At 42.5% G+C, this 19,558-nt stretch overlaps 1 protein-coding gene across 4 annotated transcripts in view; it reads left to right on the top strand.

Moving 5' to 3' along the window:
• Positions 1 to 19,558, top strand: part of CLK2 (CDC like kinase 2) — a 747,936-nt gene that overhangs the window by 474,019 nt on the left and 254,359 nt on the right. For all 4 annotated transcript variants that reach the window (XM_044080210.1, XM_044080208.1, XM_044080211.1 and 1 more), the window contains exon 8: positions 1,307 to 1,401. In XM_044080210.1, the coding sequence (XP_043936145.1) occupies positions 1,307 to 1,401 (95 nt within the window). The remainder of the gene's footprint in view (positions 1 to 1,306; positions 1,402 to 19,558) is intronic.

The raw sequence follows: 19,558 nt of genomic DNA, 5'->3' as shown, positions 1-19,558 counted from the left end.
ATATATATATATATAAATATATACATTTTGCATGCAAAACAATCCATTGCACAAATCATATTCTATTTCCGTAACGTATTGTTAACAAAGAACACTTTCGTCCTTCTAGACTTCTTCAGGTCTGTCTGTGTACAAGAACCCTAAAAACTATCTACAAAAATAATTTTGCATAATTTGCTAGTATTGTTATTACACATCAATTTGAAAACAATAAGAAAAAGAAAAAAATGTATGACGATCGAAACAAAATTAAAAACGATTTAACATAGTATTTAAAACCACTGGAAGAATAAAATAAAATTAGTCATGTAAACAATGTGGCAGTTTTCTAAGTTCCAGTACACTTTTAAGTGAACAGTAGTAGTTTAGTCCAGGCTTCCTAAGAGTTCAGCTTTAATTGCCACAAGTTCATTTCTCTTACCAAGTCCTCCCACCCATAAAAATATCTTTTGGTGTGGTACTTATTTGTGTCCATCTCTCTACATTTTTTTAGAGTAATGACATCCTTTCTATTGGTCTTTTAAACAAAACATAGGACTTAATTCTGTTTTTTAAATACCTTCACTTGTTTACAGTTGGCATTTGTTCACTATATATATTTAGGTAGTTAGCAAGTATTCCCATTCTGTTGTATCTGAGGCTGTTTTTGTATTGCCAGACATTCTCGCTGGATCATTTTTATCAGCTGTTAAGTGTTGGAAAAATTTTAAAGTCCAGGTGTAGTTTTCTGTTTTTGTATACACGGACATAAGCTTTGAAGAGCGGGTAATAAAATACTGAGCAGCTTAGTGGCCTTTCTGTGTATGTGCATGCCTGTCAGTAGCATTTTTCACCTGCCCATTACTCCACACGCGACACATAACTCATGGAGTGCTGTTGTAGGGTCACTAGGGTTTCTGTATCATTTTTGTCCACATTAGTTATTTTGTACCTTGTCACCTAAGTAAGAAATGTGCGTGCTTTTTGTGCTTTGAATTAACTTGGTAACAGATGAGAAATGCATTTGCTTGTAGAGCTAGATGAAGATATCTTTGAGTGTGGTGCCTTATTTAAATGTATGTTTATTTAGACTGCGTGTAAACTAAAGAACTTGATTTTAAACTCAAGTAATATTGGACTTCTTTGGTGATATTTTTATAAGTCTCCAGGCATCAGAGAGATGCTGGACCTGAAGTTTAGTGCATCTTTAATAATTCAGACAAGTATGTGTGGCCATTTTCATCTCTTGGTTTAGAACTGGAATAGTGCGCATGTGGACACTTCTGATTGTTTATATTTTGCTTAATTTTCTTTTCACTTTTCATAGTTCTTCATGACAACAAGCTTACGCATACTGACCTGAAACCAGAAAACATTCTGTTTGTGAATTCTGATTTTGAAATTACTTATAATCTGGAAAAGGTAAGATGAGAAGAAGAGACTTTCTAGATTATGATAGGTTTTGTGTGAATTTACTGAGTTCTTTTAGGAGCTTTCGAAAGTTCTTCAGTTAAGTATAAATGACTTTTGGCAGATACAGGCCCCCTAGATGGGGAAAGCAAACCTTAATTCCCATTCCCTAAGCTGCTCTTATTACTTAACTAACAAGTTATGTTATGTTTTTCCTTTAAACGTCCTTGCTATGGGTCAGTAGCATTACATCGTCAATCTCCACTCTGCTGTGTTATTGCAATTTGGTTGTTAAATGTACTTGCACCTTTTTCACAGCAAGCCTTTAAAACAGGCAGTGTCAAGTCTTTTCTTGCTGCTTATTTTCACACTTGTGAGAAGTTGTCCTGAATTAAAAATTTTTTGGATTTGTCTTACATTCAGAAGGAACAATGATTAATGTCCTTTAAGGTCCCATTCAGATAAAGAAGCTGTATGTTTGCAGTACTGGTAAAGATGCAGCCATAGATGGCTTAGGCACTGAAATCTTTTTTTTCCTTTTAAATGAAAATGACGAGTGCTTGGGATTTGGGACTGTAATCTGATGTTTTCTCCATCTGTTCCTTAATGTATAGGGTCTGTGATCCAGCTTCGACCACATCTGAGCTTAAGATCCAGTGTTTAGGCTCCTCCCGTACTGTAATCCCCGGCAGGCTACCTCAGATCTCATTTGCCACTGTAAGCATTTTAGTTTTAACAAATCATGGTGCTCAGGAGTGTCCCCCCCCCCTAGAAAAAGATATGTCAATAGACAAGTACCTTTTATTTGGGTTTAAATTTTGAACTTCTCTTCTTTTAACATTTATTCTTGCTGTTTCTTCCCTACCCCTTTTTCTCTTTCATCTCACTCTTTGGGGGCTTATTTCATTAAAAAAAAAAAAGTGCTTTAGTAGTAGTTATATTTATTTTAGAATTTTAAAATGTCTGTCTTCTTATTTCATCAGTCTTTATTTTCGCTGAGAGGATGGTGGATAAGCTCTCCAGTTTTAAAAAATACATTGCTTACTCTGACAGACTATCAAATTTGGATGCACATAAGTGCGTATTACCCTTGAGCCTTCCCATTTAGGTATTCCTTGCTTTGTCTTTGAGGCTTTCGGTCAACAAGCCATCTTGGAAAGAAGAAACTAGCTGATTTTAAAGGATCACTACAGGCAAACCATGAAAAAAAAACATATTTTTTATCTTGGCATGATTTACTGCACCTCCCAAAGATGCATACAGCAAAATAAGTACTCATTCCTAATTGTGTTATTTTTTACTCTTGTCTGCCCTCATGGGGGAGGCAGACATCGCAATTCCTTTGGAAAGCTAAATCTGTCCCATAATGCACAGATTGTGAGAATAAATAGCCCTACCATTTGTTGTCAGACTAGACTTCCATTCACTTAGACTGGAGCACCTGAAAAAAACTGCCAAGTTTGAAAGCTCATGTGTAATTGACTGGTATGCATTGAGTTTTACAAATGTTGTTCCTACTAATGTACTACACATTCTCTGAAGCAAGTCGCAAAAGTGTCAACAAATTACTGAGATAAAAAAGACTTTTCACAAGGAACAGTTTTGCAAATTTCAATTCCTGGCCAAGTTATTCCTCCCATCTCCCCTCCTTCAGTGTACTAGAGTCTCAAATTTCCAGGTTGGCGAGATTCAACTGTGTAGTCAAATTTGCATGACAACATACATCAAACAAATCACAGCCTGGTGTGCCACTAAAATTGTTCCCTCTTATGTCTCTTCGCTTCTGAATAGCATTTCCCAGGATTACACCCCCCCCCAAAAAAAAAAAAAAACAAAGCACACGCATCAATCCACAGTTTAGGCCATTCTGTCCATTTCTTTAAATGTGTATAACCTGAACGTCTGGTGTTTAATGCTAAACTTTACAACAGTTTTCAGTTTATTAACAGTGATCTCCAAGCCTCTGATGTGACCCAGTACTTTCTGTTACTGTTGCTTTATGTAGTTCGTCTTAGTTGTATACTTGCATGTCTCTCACCCCCTCAGCAACAGACTCCTGGAGAAAACTTCCAAATCAGATACTTGTATTGAAAGAGTACCAGCAGCTGTAGCAGTGATACCACACTTAAACAGGGCGAAGCTGTCGGAGCAAAACTGTCAAGAGTTGGCTATGACACACAGGGTAACATCTCATCCAAGGTCTTTGGATCCTGTCCTTCTCCTAGAGGCATTAGCAGTTGATAGTTTGGCTCCAGCAACAGCCTCAGATCCAAGCCGCACAGTTTCTAAAGTTGAGCCACTTTCGGGAGTTTTGGCTGCAACAGCGAGGCTCCCCTGATCTGTGAGTTCTGCATTCAAAGGCTTTTGAGAGACTACACATCCAACATATAGAGAGGTCTACCCTTTTGGAACCTGATTAAATCTTTCCCCTTAGGATTTCCCAGGGTCTGTAGCCTGCTGTCCTGGTCCTGTCCGGGATAGACAGTTTCCTGGAGCTTCGAGTCTTCTCTCCCAAGAAAGACTATATCAGTGTGAGTCCTCTCCTGAGCAAATCAGAGGAGGGTCACAGAAAACACAAGTGTAAGATGAGACACTTTGATTTCCTCAAGGAATTGCCAGATGCCAACACTGATTTTAATGAGGGATAAAGTTCTCCCAGATCCTCCTCTCCTTTTGAGGACCTCTTTTTCACAGAAATTCACAAACTGAAGACACTGGGTCGGTCCTGTCAGGTACTTTTCTGGTGGAATCTTTTTCTTGAGGCTTTTGGTTCTGACCCATCTACTTCTTGGGTGGTTTCCCCAGTTGACGAAATGATAGGACCTGATCTCCTCCTGGGAATGGATGGAACCAGATGCAGCTAAGCCTAATCCCAAAAAGCCTGACAAGGTTTTGATCATTCCAAGCTTCAGCAGATCCCAGGAAGCTCCTCCTTAGTGGCTGTCACCACTACCATGGAAGGTTCCTGTGTCCATCCAAGTGGGGAGTTGCGTGCATTAGACAGATTTGGGAAGCATGTCCGTGCCTCCTGTGCTTTTTCGGTAAAAGTGCTACATTACTTTGCAAACATCACTCATTTCCAGAGGGACTTGACAAAGGAAATTGCCAGTTTTCTCCCAGGACTTTGAATTTTCTTTTCTCTACAGTCATTGATTCAACATTGGCTACTCCACAGTCACTATCCGTTGTTTCTGTTTGCCTTCCGTTGTTTCATTCGCCTTAACTCTAATACCACAAAGGATGTATCAAGAGCATCTGGCATAAGCATTTCCATAAGAGGGATTTGACAAAGGAAATTGCCAGTTTTCTCCCAGGACTTTGAATTTTCTTTGCTCTACAGTCATTGATTCAACGTTGGCTACTCCACAGTCATTATCCGTTGTTTCTGTTTGCCTTCTGTTGTTTCATTCGCCTTACCTCTAATGCCACAAAGGGTGCATCTAGAGCAACTGGCACAGGCATTTCCATAAGAAGGCATGCCTGGATGTGGCTATAACTTTGCAGAACATTTCAAGATGTCCTTCATCAGTGCCTCATATGATGCATCAATTCTGTTTGATCCCAAGGTTAGAGACTATCTCAAGAAGTGAGAAGGATGGTAAATCCCTGTCTGCTGTATGGGTCAAATTCTCTCCTTTTCAAATGACCTTCTGCAGAAACCGGAAGGAAAGAAAGAGATTTTGGTATCGTAAGTCCCACAGTTTTGCATCTGACACTGGTGAAAAAGCTCCCCAAGGCCAAGGTGGGGATAATTTATAACGGACGTTACCCAAGAAGCAGAAGTGGCCTGCAAAACCAAGACTTCAGGGTTCCTTTCTCAGAGGAGCCTTTCCAGCACTCCTGAACAGCTGCCCAACTGTTGCACTCTAGAGGTAGTGGGGGGGGGGGCATTTATCCCTCCATGCAGCAACCTGGATGTCCATCACTTAAGACAAATGGGTGCAGAGAATCATAAGCAGGGGCCATTTCATTCCCTTCCACACCCTTTCCTTGTGCCCCAAAAGAATTCCCAATGTTCCACCCTCAAAAATGGGAGAAGCTGCTTCAGAAGTAAGGAAACGTCTAAGAAACTCTTATCCAAGAGGTCCCTCCAGACCAGAAAGCATCCGGAATTTACTCAAGATTCTTTTTAGTGCCAAGGGGAAATGGGGATTTAAGGCTAATTTTGGACTGAAGTTCCTTGAACAAATTTGTGAAGTGAACAAAATTCCAGATGTTTATGGTTCAGTCCATTCTACCATTACTGAGAGAGCATGACTAGATATGTTCAGTAGATCTTCAGGATGCTTAAATGGGACAAACAGGAAGGTACCTCTGCTTCTGGCTGGAAGCCAGTCTTACCAATTCTGAGCTATACCTTTAGTTTCATCAAAGCCCGTGGGGTGTTTACCAGCATCTATATTATTTAAATGAAGTTTCAAAACTTTGAACATGCCCTCATCGACAGCTTAATGTCGAAAAGGCCAAATTCAGAACACACGGAACAGCGAATTTTTTTTTTCCTAGGGAAATAAATCGCTGCCCCCCCCAAAAAAAAAATAAGTGGGTGGCTTTGCTCCTCACACCCTAATTAAATATACCAACTCTGAGATCACACCACAGTGTAAGAAATGGCAAAGTGCCCAGTGTTTTTTTTCCCTAGAAAAAAAAATTGCTGTTCTGTGTCTGTGGGAGTTGGCCTTTTTGATATTAAGCTGTCGATGAAGACATGTTCGAAGTATTGAAACTTCATTTAAATAATAGGGACCCGTTTACCAAGTGTATGGCAGTAGTGGTTTCCAGATATTTCTGTTTGGATGACTGTCTCATCATAGGCCCTACCAGGAAGCTATTCTTTCAAGCCAGGGATTCCTTGCTCCAGTTGTGCATAGACTTGGGAATTATAGTGAATCTTGAAACTGCTAAGCTACAGCCAGTCCAGTCTCATAGAGCTCATCAGAGCACGTTTTGACACAAGACTTCAGATAGAAAAACTTCCTCAAACAAGAATTACATTCCTTCACCAAGCAGCCCTGGCAGTATTATCTCACAGGAAGCCACTAGCGAGACTAATTCTTTGACTTCTAGGCTGCATGGCAGCCTCCATCACAAGTGCCATTAGCCAGATTCTAAATGACCGTTCTTCAGTGGACTCTGGCAGTTCAGTGGTCAATCAGGAAACAACCCATGTCTTTTCTAGTGATTCTAACAAATGTTTGCAGAAGTCATGTACAGTGCTGGCTAGGATCTTCTTATGTACTGTAGGGACACCCTTTTCATCCCCCCAAGCCACAGTGACCACAGACTCTTCCCAACTGGAGTGGGGAGAACATTGGAAAAGAGAGTCCAAGGCACTTGGTCGCAGACAGAGATCAGTCTTCACTCCAGTAAATTGAAGATAAGAGCAGTCCTCCTAGCATCACCGGCCTTTCAGGACTCTCTTCCTTTGGGTGTGATATCTGTTCAGACAGGCAACATGGCAGTAAGGAACCAGATCTTATGATTTGTATGGATGGAGAGGCCATGAGAGTGTGGTAATGGATGATAGCTTTTGTCGCTTTCTAATAGCAGTGCATATCCTAGGGAAATCCAATATCCTTCTGGACAGGTTGAGCAGGTATGTCCTGCTCCCTCACAAATGGAGCCTCAATCCATTAGTAACAGACCAGATTATGAGCCACTGGGGACAGCCTTGTTACAACCTCTTCACATCTCCCCACAACACGAAATGCAGCAAGTTCTTTGCACTAGTTCTCCGAGAGGGGGAGTCACCTGAGAATGCTCTAATGCACCCTTGGCCCCTAGGACTTGATTCACTCCTTTCCTTGATGCCCCTGATTCCAAAGTTTTTTTCAGAAAGCGTCTGCAATGAAGATCACCGTCATCCACATAGCCCCTTATTGACCTTGATAAGTCTGGTTTCCCTTCTTCTGGCCTCATCTAGGCCACCCTCCCTGGTTGCTGGGCTGTGACCCAGATCATTTGTCTCGCCTATTGAGGTTGCCTCACCTGAGTATTCAGTCCCTCAAACTGATCTCATTGGTTTTCCAGTTCCAGTGATGGTTCATCAATCCAGGTTTTCATCTTTAGTTGCCCACATTTTGTCTTCCCAAAAACCCTAGAATAGAAAAATATATAAGAGCAAATAGGTTCATAGGTAGGTACTAGGCTATCTGCCCGAGGGCATTTATAAGCCTAGCCAGAGTGTGTCTGCTTTCGCTGCCTCATTGATAAATTTAACTGATCCTCTGTCAAGCAGTGACAATGAAGTGATCCCAGGGGTGTATTTTCTGTTACCCATCCACGCGTCAAGGTTTCTCTTGAAGAGCGTTAGTGAGGGGCTCTGCCTAATGTAGTTTGGAATTTTATTCCAAAGCATGGGGAGTCTCTGTGACAGGAGTCTATCCCTCCAGCATGTTCTATTTATTGTTGTGGCGAGGTTTAGCTCACTAGAGTACGTGGCTCGCAGTATTTCTTTAGGTGGAGCATGTCCATCAATTCTGAGTTGGACATGGCTTTGTAAGTCAGCCAGAGATCACCTCTGAATAAGCGATATGCCACTGAGTACAGCCGGAGTTTTTTCAGTCGGGCTGCATAGGACATATGTTTGAGGCCAGTAATCCTCTTGGTGTGGTACTTTTATGGTCTTTCCAGCTGTTGGAAATATCTTGTGAGGTACATCCCAAATGGGGCATTATACTCTATGATGGAGCTGATGAGTGATGAGTAGAGGGGCACTATAACCTCTTTATTTCTAGATGCGAACCCTTTAGTAATTAGATGGGCCACATAGAAGGATTTCCTAACTACTTTGGCAATATGTTTGTCAAAGGAGAGATTACTATCTACCTGGGTCCCCAGATCTCTTATTACCTCTTCTGTATTAAGGGGGCTGCCACCTATGTGGTAATTCATGGGTGTTTTGTTTTTCCCAAACGGGATGAGTATGCATTTTTTGGCATTTAGCTTGAGGCCATGACTTTGACACCAGGTGTCCGGCTCAGTAAGGCCCTTTTGGAGGATGTCCGTGTCAGCCAGAGAGTCAATTACGGCTCCCAGTTTGCAGTCTTCGGCGAACTTGGTTAGCCATAGTCTTCCTGTGTTTTCCTGTACTTCTGAGAAGTATATGCCGAACAGTAGGAGTCCCAGGACCAAGCCTTGTGGGACACCACTTGTGACTGGTTTAGAGTCAGGCCTGGAGCCCGCTATTCTTACCGTGTGAGTTCTATCTGTAAGCCAGTTGGCAACCCATCTTGTGACGTAGAGGTTTATGTTCAGGCTGGTGAGTTTTTCTGTAATACCCGAGTGGGGAATGGTGTCAAAAGCCTTGACGAGGTCAAGGTAAGCTGTGTGAACCACCTTCCCCTCATCTATGGCCTTGGTGACTGTCTCGAAGAAGTCAACCAGGTTTAGTAGGCATGATCTGTCCTTAAAGCCGAATTGGGTCGGGTCAAGTGTTTGGAAGTTCCCAATGTCTTTGTTAATGAGTTCCATGATGATGCGCTCCATAGCCTTGCAGACTGGGCTAGTCAGGCTTATGGGGCGATAGTTACCAGGGTTAGTTGTGGCCCCTCCTTTGTGGAGTGGAATAACCGTTGCTGTGCACCATTCTATGGGCACGTAGCCTGTGAAGAGGCTGAGGTTGAACAGCGTGGTTAGTTCGTTCTGTAGTTCATGCAAGACGCAGCCTGGGACACCATCTGGCCCCATTGATACTGTGTTTTTGGCTTTTGAAAGGGCTGTTTTCACCTGTGCATCTGTGATTTCCGAGACACTACACTTTTCCAGTATTGTTGTGGGCCCTTTTGGGGGTGAGAGGGGGGTGAAGTTTGCACTGAATCTATCTGCCAGGAAGTTGGCAATATCAGTAGGTTCAGTATATTTTGTGCTATTTTGCACTAGTTCAGTGCATATCTGTGAGTTGCCACTTAGATTCTTAACATAGCTAAAGAAGGCTCTGTGGTTATCTTTTGAATCCTTGGCTATTTTTCTTTTGAAGTTAGCCTTGGATGATTTTATGAGGAACCTTAGTTTCTTACTGATACTGATCAGGGATGTCTTTCCTTCTTGGGATTTGTTTTTTTTTCTGAATTAGTTTCCTCCTTCTGTTGTATAGCCTGTTTATGGCAGGGGTCCACCAGACTGGTTTCCGTGAGTCTTGGTTTTGCTAGGGATGGCACGATCCATGCATCCTTGTAGCTGCTCATAGAGTGCATTTGTAAAGGTTTCTGCGTCTTGGATGGCGTTATCCTTTAGTGTGGGGGCTGTGAAACTTACCGCCTCTGTCTTAAGTAAGGTGAAGTTTGCTTTAGAAAAGCTTTTTACTGTGGTTTCCTTAGTTGGGGGGTGGTGGTGAGGTGTGGACATCCAGAGTGATTAGTTTATGGTCTGATCTAACCAGTGACTGATTGACCTCCGGTGTGGAACACCTGTCGCCCATGTTGGTGATGACCAGGTCCAATTTGTTTTCACCTCTGGTAGGGAAGTTTACCAGCTGATCCAGGGCATTTGAGTTGATGAATTCCAGGAAGCGCTGGGCCTGGGAATTTGTACTAGAGTAGTTTTCCCAGTTAATGGTAGGGTAATAGAAATCGCCCAAAGTCAGGGTGTTCGGTAGGACCTTCATGTTTTCCAGTGTCTCCAGAAAGGTGGCTTAGTAGTCCTGGGTCATGGAGAGTGATCTGTAGCAGGCCACAATTTGCATTGCAGATTAGTTAGTTGCACATGGATGATCTCAGAGGTATCATGCTGCGCCACTAACCTGGAGGTGTAGGATTCATATTTCATAGGTGTGTACTAGGCTAATGGTCCTGGGGCCTTTACAAGCTTAGCGTATAGGATTACCCTGGCATCGTGCCACCTGACCTTAGTTCCCAGTGCCTGTCAAGTAGAGCCACTGGAGTGATCCCCAGGGTGAATTTTCTATTTCCCATCCACTCATCATGATTTCTCTTGAAGAGGGCCAGTGAGGTGCTCTGTATGACATGTATGGGAAGTCTATTCTATAGCATGGGCAGTCTCTGGGTTATGAACCTGTCCTGAACCTGTGATAATGAGGTTGAGGTTTCTGGAGCATGTGGTGCGGAAAGATTGGGATTTCTTTAGCTGTAGCATTTCTGAAAGAGCTGGGTCAGACATGGCTTTGTAAGTCAAGCAGAGATCACCTCTAAATAGGCGATATGAGACAGAGAATAGTTGGGAGTTTTTTTTTAGTTTGTCCATATAGGACAAGGATTTAAGGCGTAGGATCCTCTTTGTGAGGTACTTTTGTAGCCTCTCCAGTTGTTGCATGCGTCTAATGAGGTACATGCCAACTGGGGCACTGTACTCAATGATTGACCTAATGAGGGAAGAGTACAGGGAGACAATGACCTCTTTCTTCCTGGATGCAAAACCCTTGGTAATGAGATGTGCCACATAGGACTTTCTGACCATAGTGGCAATGAAGTGGTCAAAAGAGAGGTTGCTGTCAACCTGTGTTCCCAGATCTCTTATAATGCCTTCTGTGTTCATTTGACTTGTATTTGACTACCATTGATGTGGTAATTCATGGAAATTGGGTTTTCCTCAAAGGGGATGACGACACATTTTTTGGCATTGTGCTTAAGGCCATGGTTGGTCTCAGTGAGGCCTTTCTGTAGGATGTCAAAATCACTTGGGGAGTTAATGACTCCCACCTTACAATAGTTTACGAACTTTGTCAGCCAGAGTCCCTTTATGTTGGCCTGGACTTCTGAGAAGTAGCTACCAAACATCTTGATGAATATGGATACATCCCCTCCTTTTGTGTTTCAGTCCGTGTTCTGTGGCCAAAACGTGTGGTAAGAGTTGTAGCCCGGTAGTGCTGGGGTGCTCTCTGAAGCCTTGAACCAGGTTTCACTTACTACACAAATGTCGACGTTCTCCATACTGAGGAGTGCTTTGAGCGTGTGCATTTTGAGATTTAAACTCCTGGCATTGAGTAGCATAACCCTCAGTTTTTTGTTAATTGTGCAGTTTACGGAGGTGGGTTTGACTTTTGTGCCTTGCCTAAAAAAGGCACTATGGGGGCAGTAAGAGCCTTGGCCAGTATTCAAAAGCCTAGGGGTGCCGAGTGCAAGCCTTCTCCTGTGAAGCAATGCGGCTTGTCGAGCATGTCGTTCCAGGCTGACAGACACTGGATCCCCTTTGAATGACACCAGAAGCTTAGCCAGTTGTTGAAATTGATCATTTTTTCTTTATACTGAGATAAAATTCTTGGTGAGGGCAGGATGCTACTCAGGGTCAGGGTCATACAAGCCTGGGCTACATGATCAGAGATTTCTTCCATGTCTTTTTTCATGTAGTCCAGGGAGGTACGTCTCAGATCATTCACACCAACATGAACAATGACAGTCATATTTGTACTTGTTCTGGAGTGACCTGAGTGCTTGTGTTATGTGGCGGATTCTGGCTCCCGACAGGCAGCTAACAGTAACCTTCTGCTTGTCCAGCCTAGTGAGTGGGACGTCCGTGTGCCTGACTATAGAGTCACCTATCACTAGTGTGTTAGGTATGTTATTTCGCCTTAAGGGCTGTGATTGTGTGGCACACTGATTTTGTGTTTTATGTGTTGTCTGGTTTGTGACAGGAGGTTTAGGTTGTTTGGGGTGTCTGCTTTGGAGGTCTCTGATGCTTTTGCAGGTTTTTATTTAGAGCCTCCAAGTATGAGTTTGCGTATTTATGTGTATTTTTCGCCAGTGCTCGTTTAATAGGTCTATGTGTGGCTAGAGGTGTGGTGCAAGTGGTAACCTTCTCCTCTTGACTGTCTGTTGGGTGGAGAGAGCTTAGCCTCCAGTTTGGCTGTATAATTGCATCTCTCGCATATGTTAGTGTTTTGTGGTAGGAGGAGAGGATTATCTGTGTACATGATGCAGTTGTAACATTGCCTCAGGATACCCAGATTCACCAGCTGGACTGGAGAGTACACCTGAAATTGCCCTTTGGTCATGCCTGAATAGTAGGGTGAGCTGCTTAGTCGCTTGATTGGTGAGGGGTGAATAAAGAGCCTTGTCCTGCTGGACAATCAAGTGTCAGGGTATATTAGTGCTTGCTATTAGGTCTGAGCAAGTGCTGGGCTGTAGGATGCTTTTTGAGTGCTTAGGTTGAGAGTTAGACTAGTTTCAAGGGAAAAACTGAACAGGAGACTTAGTGAAGCCGGGAATAATTTAACCTTAGCTAACCGGCGCTGCTTGGCACGCAAAACCGTGTACACGCGGTTTTATAGCAGGGAAATGAAAGAGAGAGAAATTAGCCCAAAATGGCCAATAAACTACTAACTTCTGGGCTGGAACCACTCCTCCGGGGACAGATTGGCTGCTCAAAGCTCCCCTCTCTCACAGATGAACAGAGAAACTTCCTTCTAAGTAAGGTGTTGCAGCTAACTGTACCTTGATTATGGAATAGCTGGCTCCATATTGAAAGAGGTGCGAGATGAAATCCAAAAACTGCTTTAAGAGGGGTTGAGAAAGGTTTTTATTCAGGTGATTGGAAAAAAATATTGACCCTTTCTCAACCCCTCTTAAAGCAGTTTTTGGATCTTCTCTCGCACTTCTTTCAATGTGGAGCCAGGTATTCCACAATCAAAGTACAGTTAGCTGCAATATCCTATTTCCATATGGGGGAAAATCATATGCCCATTGCATTTCTCAGATCATCCAAGGCTTTCCTCCAGGTTACCTTTCTACTACATCCTGTTCTTTAGAGATCCATTCCCTCCATGGGATATAACTATTATGCTACAGGCTTTGACTTGGGCCCTTGTTCAAGCCTGATGCTAGGGTTGAAGTGTTTATTGTGGAAGACTTTATTTATTATCGTGGTCGTCACTTCTGCCAGAAGAATTTCTTAGCTGCATGCCTAACCTCAAAACCTCCCTACTTAAATTTTCAAAAGGACAGTGTGTCGCTGAAAAACAACCCCTCCTTGCTTCCTAAAATGGATTCTGAGTTATCCCTTAATCAGTGTGTAAATCTTCCGGTGTTCTCACCAAAAGTTTTGAACAAAGACAAATATACTTAGCATTTACTAGATGTTCATCGTCTGTTACATTTTTATTTACATTGGATAAAACCTTTCAGGAAATCTGTGAAGTTATGTCCTTCGATACAGCTAAGTTGGGAAAACCAACATCTAGAGTCACCTTTTTGCACTGATTATCGCATTACATTTCTTTTGTCAAGAAAGAGGAATGCCACTTGACTCCAAAGGCTCATTCCACAAGATCTGTGACTGTCTAAAGCCCTTCTTCTGTAGTGTTTTAATTGATGACATTTGCGCTACAGCTTCCGTGGTACATACCTTCATCTCACACTATAAATTAGATATGCAGTCCAGATCTAGAGCCTCATTTGGTTCAGCTGTGCTTCGGGATATCCTTCCTTAAGGCCACCAAGTGAGAAAGTAGCTGAGTTCTGTGTCCCATACTTTGAGGAAAAGAGAACATCAGATACGAAAGTTGTATATTCAACTTAACGACAGATCTGTGCTGTCTGTTTCCATCTTTCCTCATTTACTTTCCCACCATCTTCCTCCTTATTTTTTTTTTTTTGTATTTACAGTTTTTCTTATGTTTCCATTCCAGGATGGGTCTAGCTGAAGTTGGCCTGGCTCCTGAAGGTCGTGTCTTTCTCTTTCACTTTCTCTTCTCAGCTGGACAGAGTTTGTTAGCTAAGTGGTTTCTGTCAACACCTTCATAATTTTAAATCCTCCTTTATTGGCAGGCAAACTCGAGGAGGCTCACTTCTTACACAAGGGATTATGGGTAGGGGACGAGCCTGAGCACTGAAGCCAAAGCTTAGAAGTGGCCGAAGCCAGATCTGTGGCCGGATTCAAGATCCCCATACATTGATTAAGGGTGGAAACAGGCAACACAGATCTGTCATTATGGTGAGCACGTAACTTTTGTTCATCTCCATTGGTGAAATAACAGGTGGTGGATTTTGTGCTCCCTCTCTCTTTTTGGCTTTTACGTTATACGTGCTGGTCCCTTTGGAAAGAGTGGGGTCTTAATATTGTTATTCACCTCTGGCTGAGGAGACTTCTGTTTTTCAGTCATTTTCCCCCTCATCCACTACCTGTTCCTCTTCTTCATAAGACCTACTTAACTGCATTGCATTGTCTTTGCACTCACTCAGCACACATGATTCTGGGGCCTTGTTCTGTGCTTCTAGCTCTGAACTTAGATGTTCTCTGATGAGAGACTTCTTCCCTGGGGGGAAAAATATGTATTTATATGCAGATAGAGATTACTCAGTTGTACATGTACATGCATAAAAATATTTGTGTTTGGTGAAAGGCTAAACTGGATGCAGGTACTTTAAATCTGAAATTAATGAGAAGAGACTTAAAGGAAAAACCTACCCTCAACTACAGTTTAATGCAACTCTAAGCTTTCCTCTCTCCCTACAGTATGGTTCAGGTGTTGTTCAGTTACCAGAAGCCAGCCTGTATCTTACAGAACTTTCATTTCCTTGTCTTAGAATCAAAGGAAGAGAAAGTCCACCTACCTTTTTTAATCTTACCATCTTGTGTGCTTTGTTAGTGGAATTTGTCTCCATCTGCATTACAACATAGGCACAGATACTTTGGAGCCTTTCGTAGGAAACCAGTACAGACATTCAGCTGTAGTTGGACAGCAAGGGAAGGAACAGGAAACTGTGGCAACTCTGACGCAGTCAATGTTGTGGAGTGATAAGCCGGTAAGTTCCTGTATGAAACGGCAACAGATGAGACAGGATGAAACTGCAGAGAACGTGGCGTGGGAAGATGCTTTGGAACTTTCTATAGAATACCCACAGGAAATGGAAAACACAGAATGTGCCCTCAATTTAGAAGAAATTGACATTGGAGAAGAGTTGCTTGATTTAATAGAGATGGGCAGACATGTTAAGATTAGTGAAAGAAATAGACTACAGAAGATCAGTAAAACCCTAAAAGTTAGAAGTTTGATAAAACAAATTAACACAGTAATTAGGACTGTCCATAGAGATTCATGCAATATAATCGAAGTAAACAAAGCATCATAGAAAATGATGGTTTATATCACTTGGTATCACCCATTACCAACAGTTCAAAAGATAGATGCTAGAAAACCAGATATAGTGGTCCAAGAAAAGAAGACAAAAGTAGCATTGATCATTAAAATCACCACACTCAGTGACTATAGTGTCTTGCATACAGAGAGAGACACAAAGTCATAAAATACCAGGATCTGCAGGCAGAAACAAGAGCAATGTGGAAAAAGATACCCAGACAGTTCCAAAAGTAGTAGGAGCAACGGGTCTTATACAAATGAATTTACAGTCATATTTAGATATGTTACTAATCCATGTAACCCCATACGAATTGCAGGAGGAGTCATTACTGGGCACATTGCCGGTGCTGCGAAGAGCACTTTTGGCTGACATCAAAGATTGAAACAATACTAATTTCATTAACTTTAATCATGCTTTGACTTGGGAACGGGGTCCATTCCTGTCATGGTATTAAAAACCCAAAAGATTTAGAGAAATTAGAAAAGCCAGAAAGCCCAAACTGAGGGCAGCAAAGCCAAAGGAGGTGGTGTTTCAGTATAAGTTAAAGATGTAACAACATTGCTAGTAAATGCCAGTCATAGCTCTCAATCGCATGACCCAAAACAATCTAGACAAAGTCACAGATAATGGTACAGCCCCAAAAATCAGGGCAAATTTTAAATGTTACTCTTATAAACTTGAAAAGTTACTAGAATAAAAGATGTTACCATGCATTTCCTGAAGGATACGAAATCAAACTCAAATGCTTGTCATTATTTATTGAATTCTTTCCTCAATGATTTGACACAAAAAAATCCGTAAAACTACAAATTTTGAGGAACCGACCAAAAATGAGTCTCATCTGGACATTCTGCCAAAATCTGAGCAGTATGCAGTCAGTGTGTGTATACCTCTGAGTGGCTACCTTGCTGTGGTACAGGGGTTTGTCATAATGTAACATTGGTACTAAATGCTAGTCAGTATGTGTGTGCATCTGTGAGTGGCTACCTTGCTGTGGTACAGGGGTTTGTCATAATGTAACATTGGTACTAAATGCCAGTGTGTACCTTGGCACATCAGTTCTTAATGATCTGAATGTAGTAACACTGTAGTGGTCGTTAAATGGAGCTGGATGAGCTTGACAGGGAAGGGGGTGGAACAGCAATGTGGTCACAGTTTATTTTCTCCTGAGTAGGGCCCCCAACTTGAAATTTGCTAGCACTGGCCCTGGTTTTCAAGATAAAAAAAGTCCTTACCTCCTCCGAATGTATTCAGCACTGATTTTTGCCTGTCATAGAATATAATGCCCCCTTTGGGATTTTTCTCACTAGATACATAAATCAACTGGAATTTCTGACTATATACATAAATCAACTGGAAAGACCACATAGATCTTTAACAAAAAAGATCAATTGCTTAAAAACTGAGTTACCAGGAGAAGCTGGAAGCTGTATCCCCTACATTCAGTATCCTATAAACTTCTCAGGGGTGATATGTACTTCAATTAGTGGGCCATAAAGGATCTAGTATTATCTCCATAAATCAAACAGTCCTACAAATACTTGGACCAGTGACCTAAAACTTCTTAAACAAAACAAGGTGGGGAGATAGATTTGTCATGTAGCTCATACCCGTTCTGTGGAACAAACATCATCTCCAAATTAAGCTGTGTGATTCACTACATTATTTCAGTGTTTTGTTAATATTCTGGTGTCATTCATGCTGATGGTGGAATGCTGTTAAGGCTAGGTTTATATGAGCCTCAGACACATGATCCAAGAGATCTGTCATGTCTCTCCGTATGCAGTCAAGGGAGGTACATCCCAAGTCATTTACATTCATGTGTACTATGACTGTGTCATATATGTACTTGTGGTGCAAGGACCTGAATCCTTGTATTATGGTGAATCCTGGCACTTGGTAGGCAGCTGACCGTGGACTTCTCTTTGCACATCCTGGTGAGTGTTGTATTGGAGTGTCTCTTTATGGACTCACCTATAACTAGTATATTGGATTGTGTGGAAGTTTGCCTTAAGGGCTTTTGAATTAAGTTAGTGTGACTCTTAGATGCATGCTTCATGGTGGGTGATGCCTGTGATGTGTGTTTGTAAAATTAGTGAGGTGACTTGTTTCTTAGGTTACATTTAGGGGGCCTTTATGGTTTAAGGTAAGTTACTTTTAAGAGTCTCAGAATATGTAGGTCTACAAGTTTTAATTTTTTTTTTCATTTTTTACAGATCACATTTGCAAATGTGTCACACAGTTTACCCTGGTTAAAATGTGACTAAAGTTTGATGTTAAAGAAAAAATTTTTCCAATGTGTGTTAGCTAGCATTATGTATGACAGAAGTGTTTGTCAGACATGGGTGTGAATGCATTATGTATTAGAATTTGGCTTGTTTAAATGAGGAATAAAGTTTATGCATGTGTTACACTGAAGGAAATGTCATTTGGCCAGATGCCTTTCTACTAAGATGGGCCAGGTCAGTAAGAGTGTTAGTGGTACACTCTCTAAGATCGGGTTGCATTTAATGTTTAGAATATGGTTAGAGTTAGGGCTAGCTATACGTTTAAGGTTTGAATTAGGGTTGTGATTAGGGTCATGGTAGGTTTAAAGTTAGAGTTAGGGTTACAGTTAGGGTTAGGATTTATAAGGGATTTATAGTATGTACAGGTGGCATGCTCTAAAGTTTAAAATTATGCTTGTGGTTGTATGATGTGTATTTTCACGGAATGTTGCTTGAGCATCTGATGTTAAGTTGTCAGTCTCGCCTTCATTCTTGCTGGATGAGTTCGGAGCCGATCCTCGGCTCCGACTCGGCCACTTACTAAAGCTCGAGAGCTAATTTTACCAGCTCGAGGCAACCCTATATCCCATGATGCAAGGCGGAGACTACCCAGATCTCGTTTGCCGCTTCGCTTACGAGGTGCCTCTTTTACCAGCTCCAGGTAAGTTTTCTTCAAATTAAGACTTTGTCTCATCTCTTTTAGATTTAATTACCTTAGTTGTTTTGTGAACCTTAACGTTTAATTTAACCCTATTCCCGTTAGTGTTCCCTATTTTTCGGGTTATTTTTCCCTTTCCCTAGGTTAGGCCTTAAACCTCCCCCTTTCCTAATTTTTCCTGTCAGGGATTCTGTGTGTGTTTGAGTGTGTTGTATCCCTGTTTAGATTTATATTATTGGATTGGGTGTTATTTTGTGTGTGTGTGTCTGTGTTTCCTTGTTACTTGTGTTTCCTCGACACAGCTATGTCGAAGGACACAAAGGTCTCAGGCTTCAAGAAGTGTGACTCGTGCTGTCAGAAGATGTCTCTGACAGACGGTCACACTTCTTGTGTTTACTGCCTGGGACCTCTGCACCTGCAGGACTCTTGTGCTATCTGTCATGCCTTCAGCCCAAGAGTCCTGCAGGAGCGCAGAAATAAATTAATATTGAGGGGCTTATTAAAGCCTGAGAGCTCCCCGACTAAGTCGGCTCCGGGGAAGCCCTCGAAACCAGTTAAGCCTTCGGCTTCAAGTCCTAAGCCATCGGCTACTGGTTCTTCTTCAGTGTCGAGATTGGCTCCGGCCGGAGCCGATCTTTCTCTTTTAGAAGTCACAGTATCGGCTCCATCCGGCGCCGATACTGCCAGATCTGGGCACTCAGTGTCGGCTCCGACTGGAGCCGACGTATCCTCGGCTCCTTCGGCTCCACCTATCTCTAAAAAGAGATCACGATCCCCCTCGTTAGAATCGATACGTTCGGCTCCAAGATCACCCCTGCTCTCTGAGCGGAGCCGTCGGAGCCGTTCTTCTCGGTCGTCCAAGCTGTCTGATCACGACCTTGAGAGAGTGGTGAGTAGACTATTAAAGTCTCAAGCATTGGCCCAAATGCTCCATAGCCCGTCTCAACAGACGGTAGCTATCACACATCCACCTAACATTCCTCCTTCGACTCTCTTACAGAGCTCGGAGCCGGAGCTCCTCGGAGCCGTGACTGTTGTAACTTCGGAGCCGATACCACCCCCCCCCCTTTCGTCTCCGTCGTCCTCTGCTCCGATTTCCTCCTTGAAGCCTTCATTGGAGGGATCCGGGCGTCTGGTCTCTCTCGTAGGCTCCGAGGGGGCGAGTGGCATCGGACCCTTGTCCGACCCCGTTCTCCCTCTCGGGGCTTCGG

This window comes from Protopterus annectens, chromosome 8.part0, assembly GCF_019279795.1.
Source record: "Protopterus annectens isolate FY-2018-M chromosome 8.part0, PAN1.0, whole genome shotgun sequence".
NCBI classification, from domain to species: domain Eukaryota; kingdom Metazoa; phylum Chordata; order Ceratodontiformes; family Protopteridae; genus Protopterus; species Protopterus annectens.
This window is presented reverse-complemented; position numbering and strand designations above follow the sequence as displayed.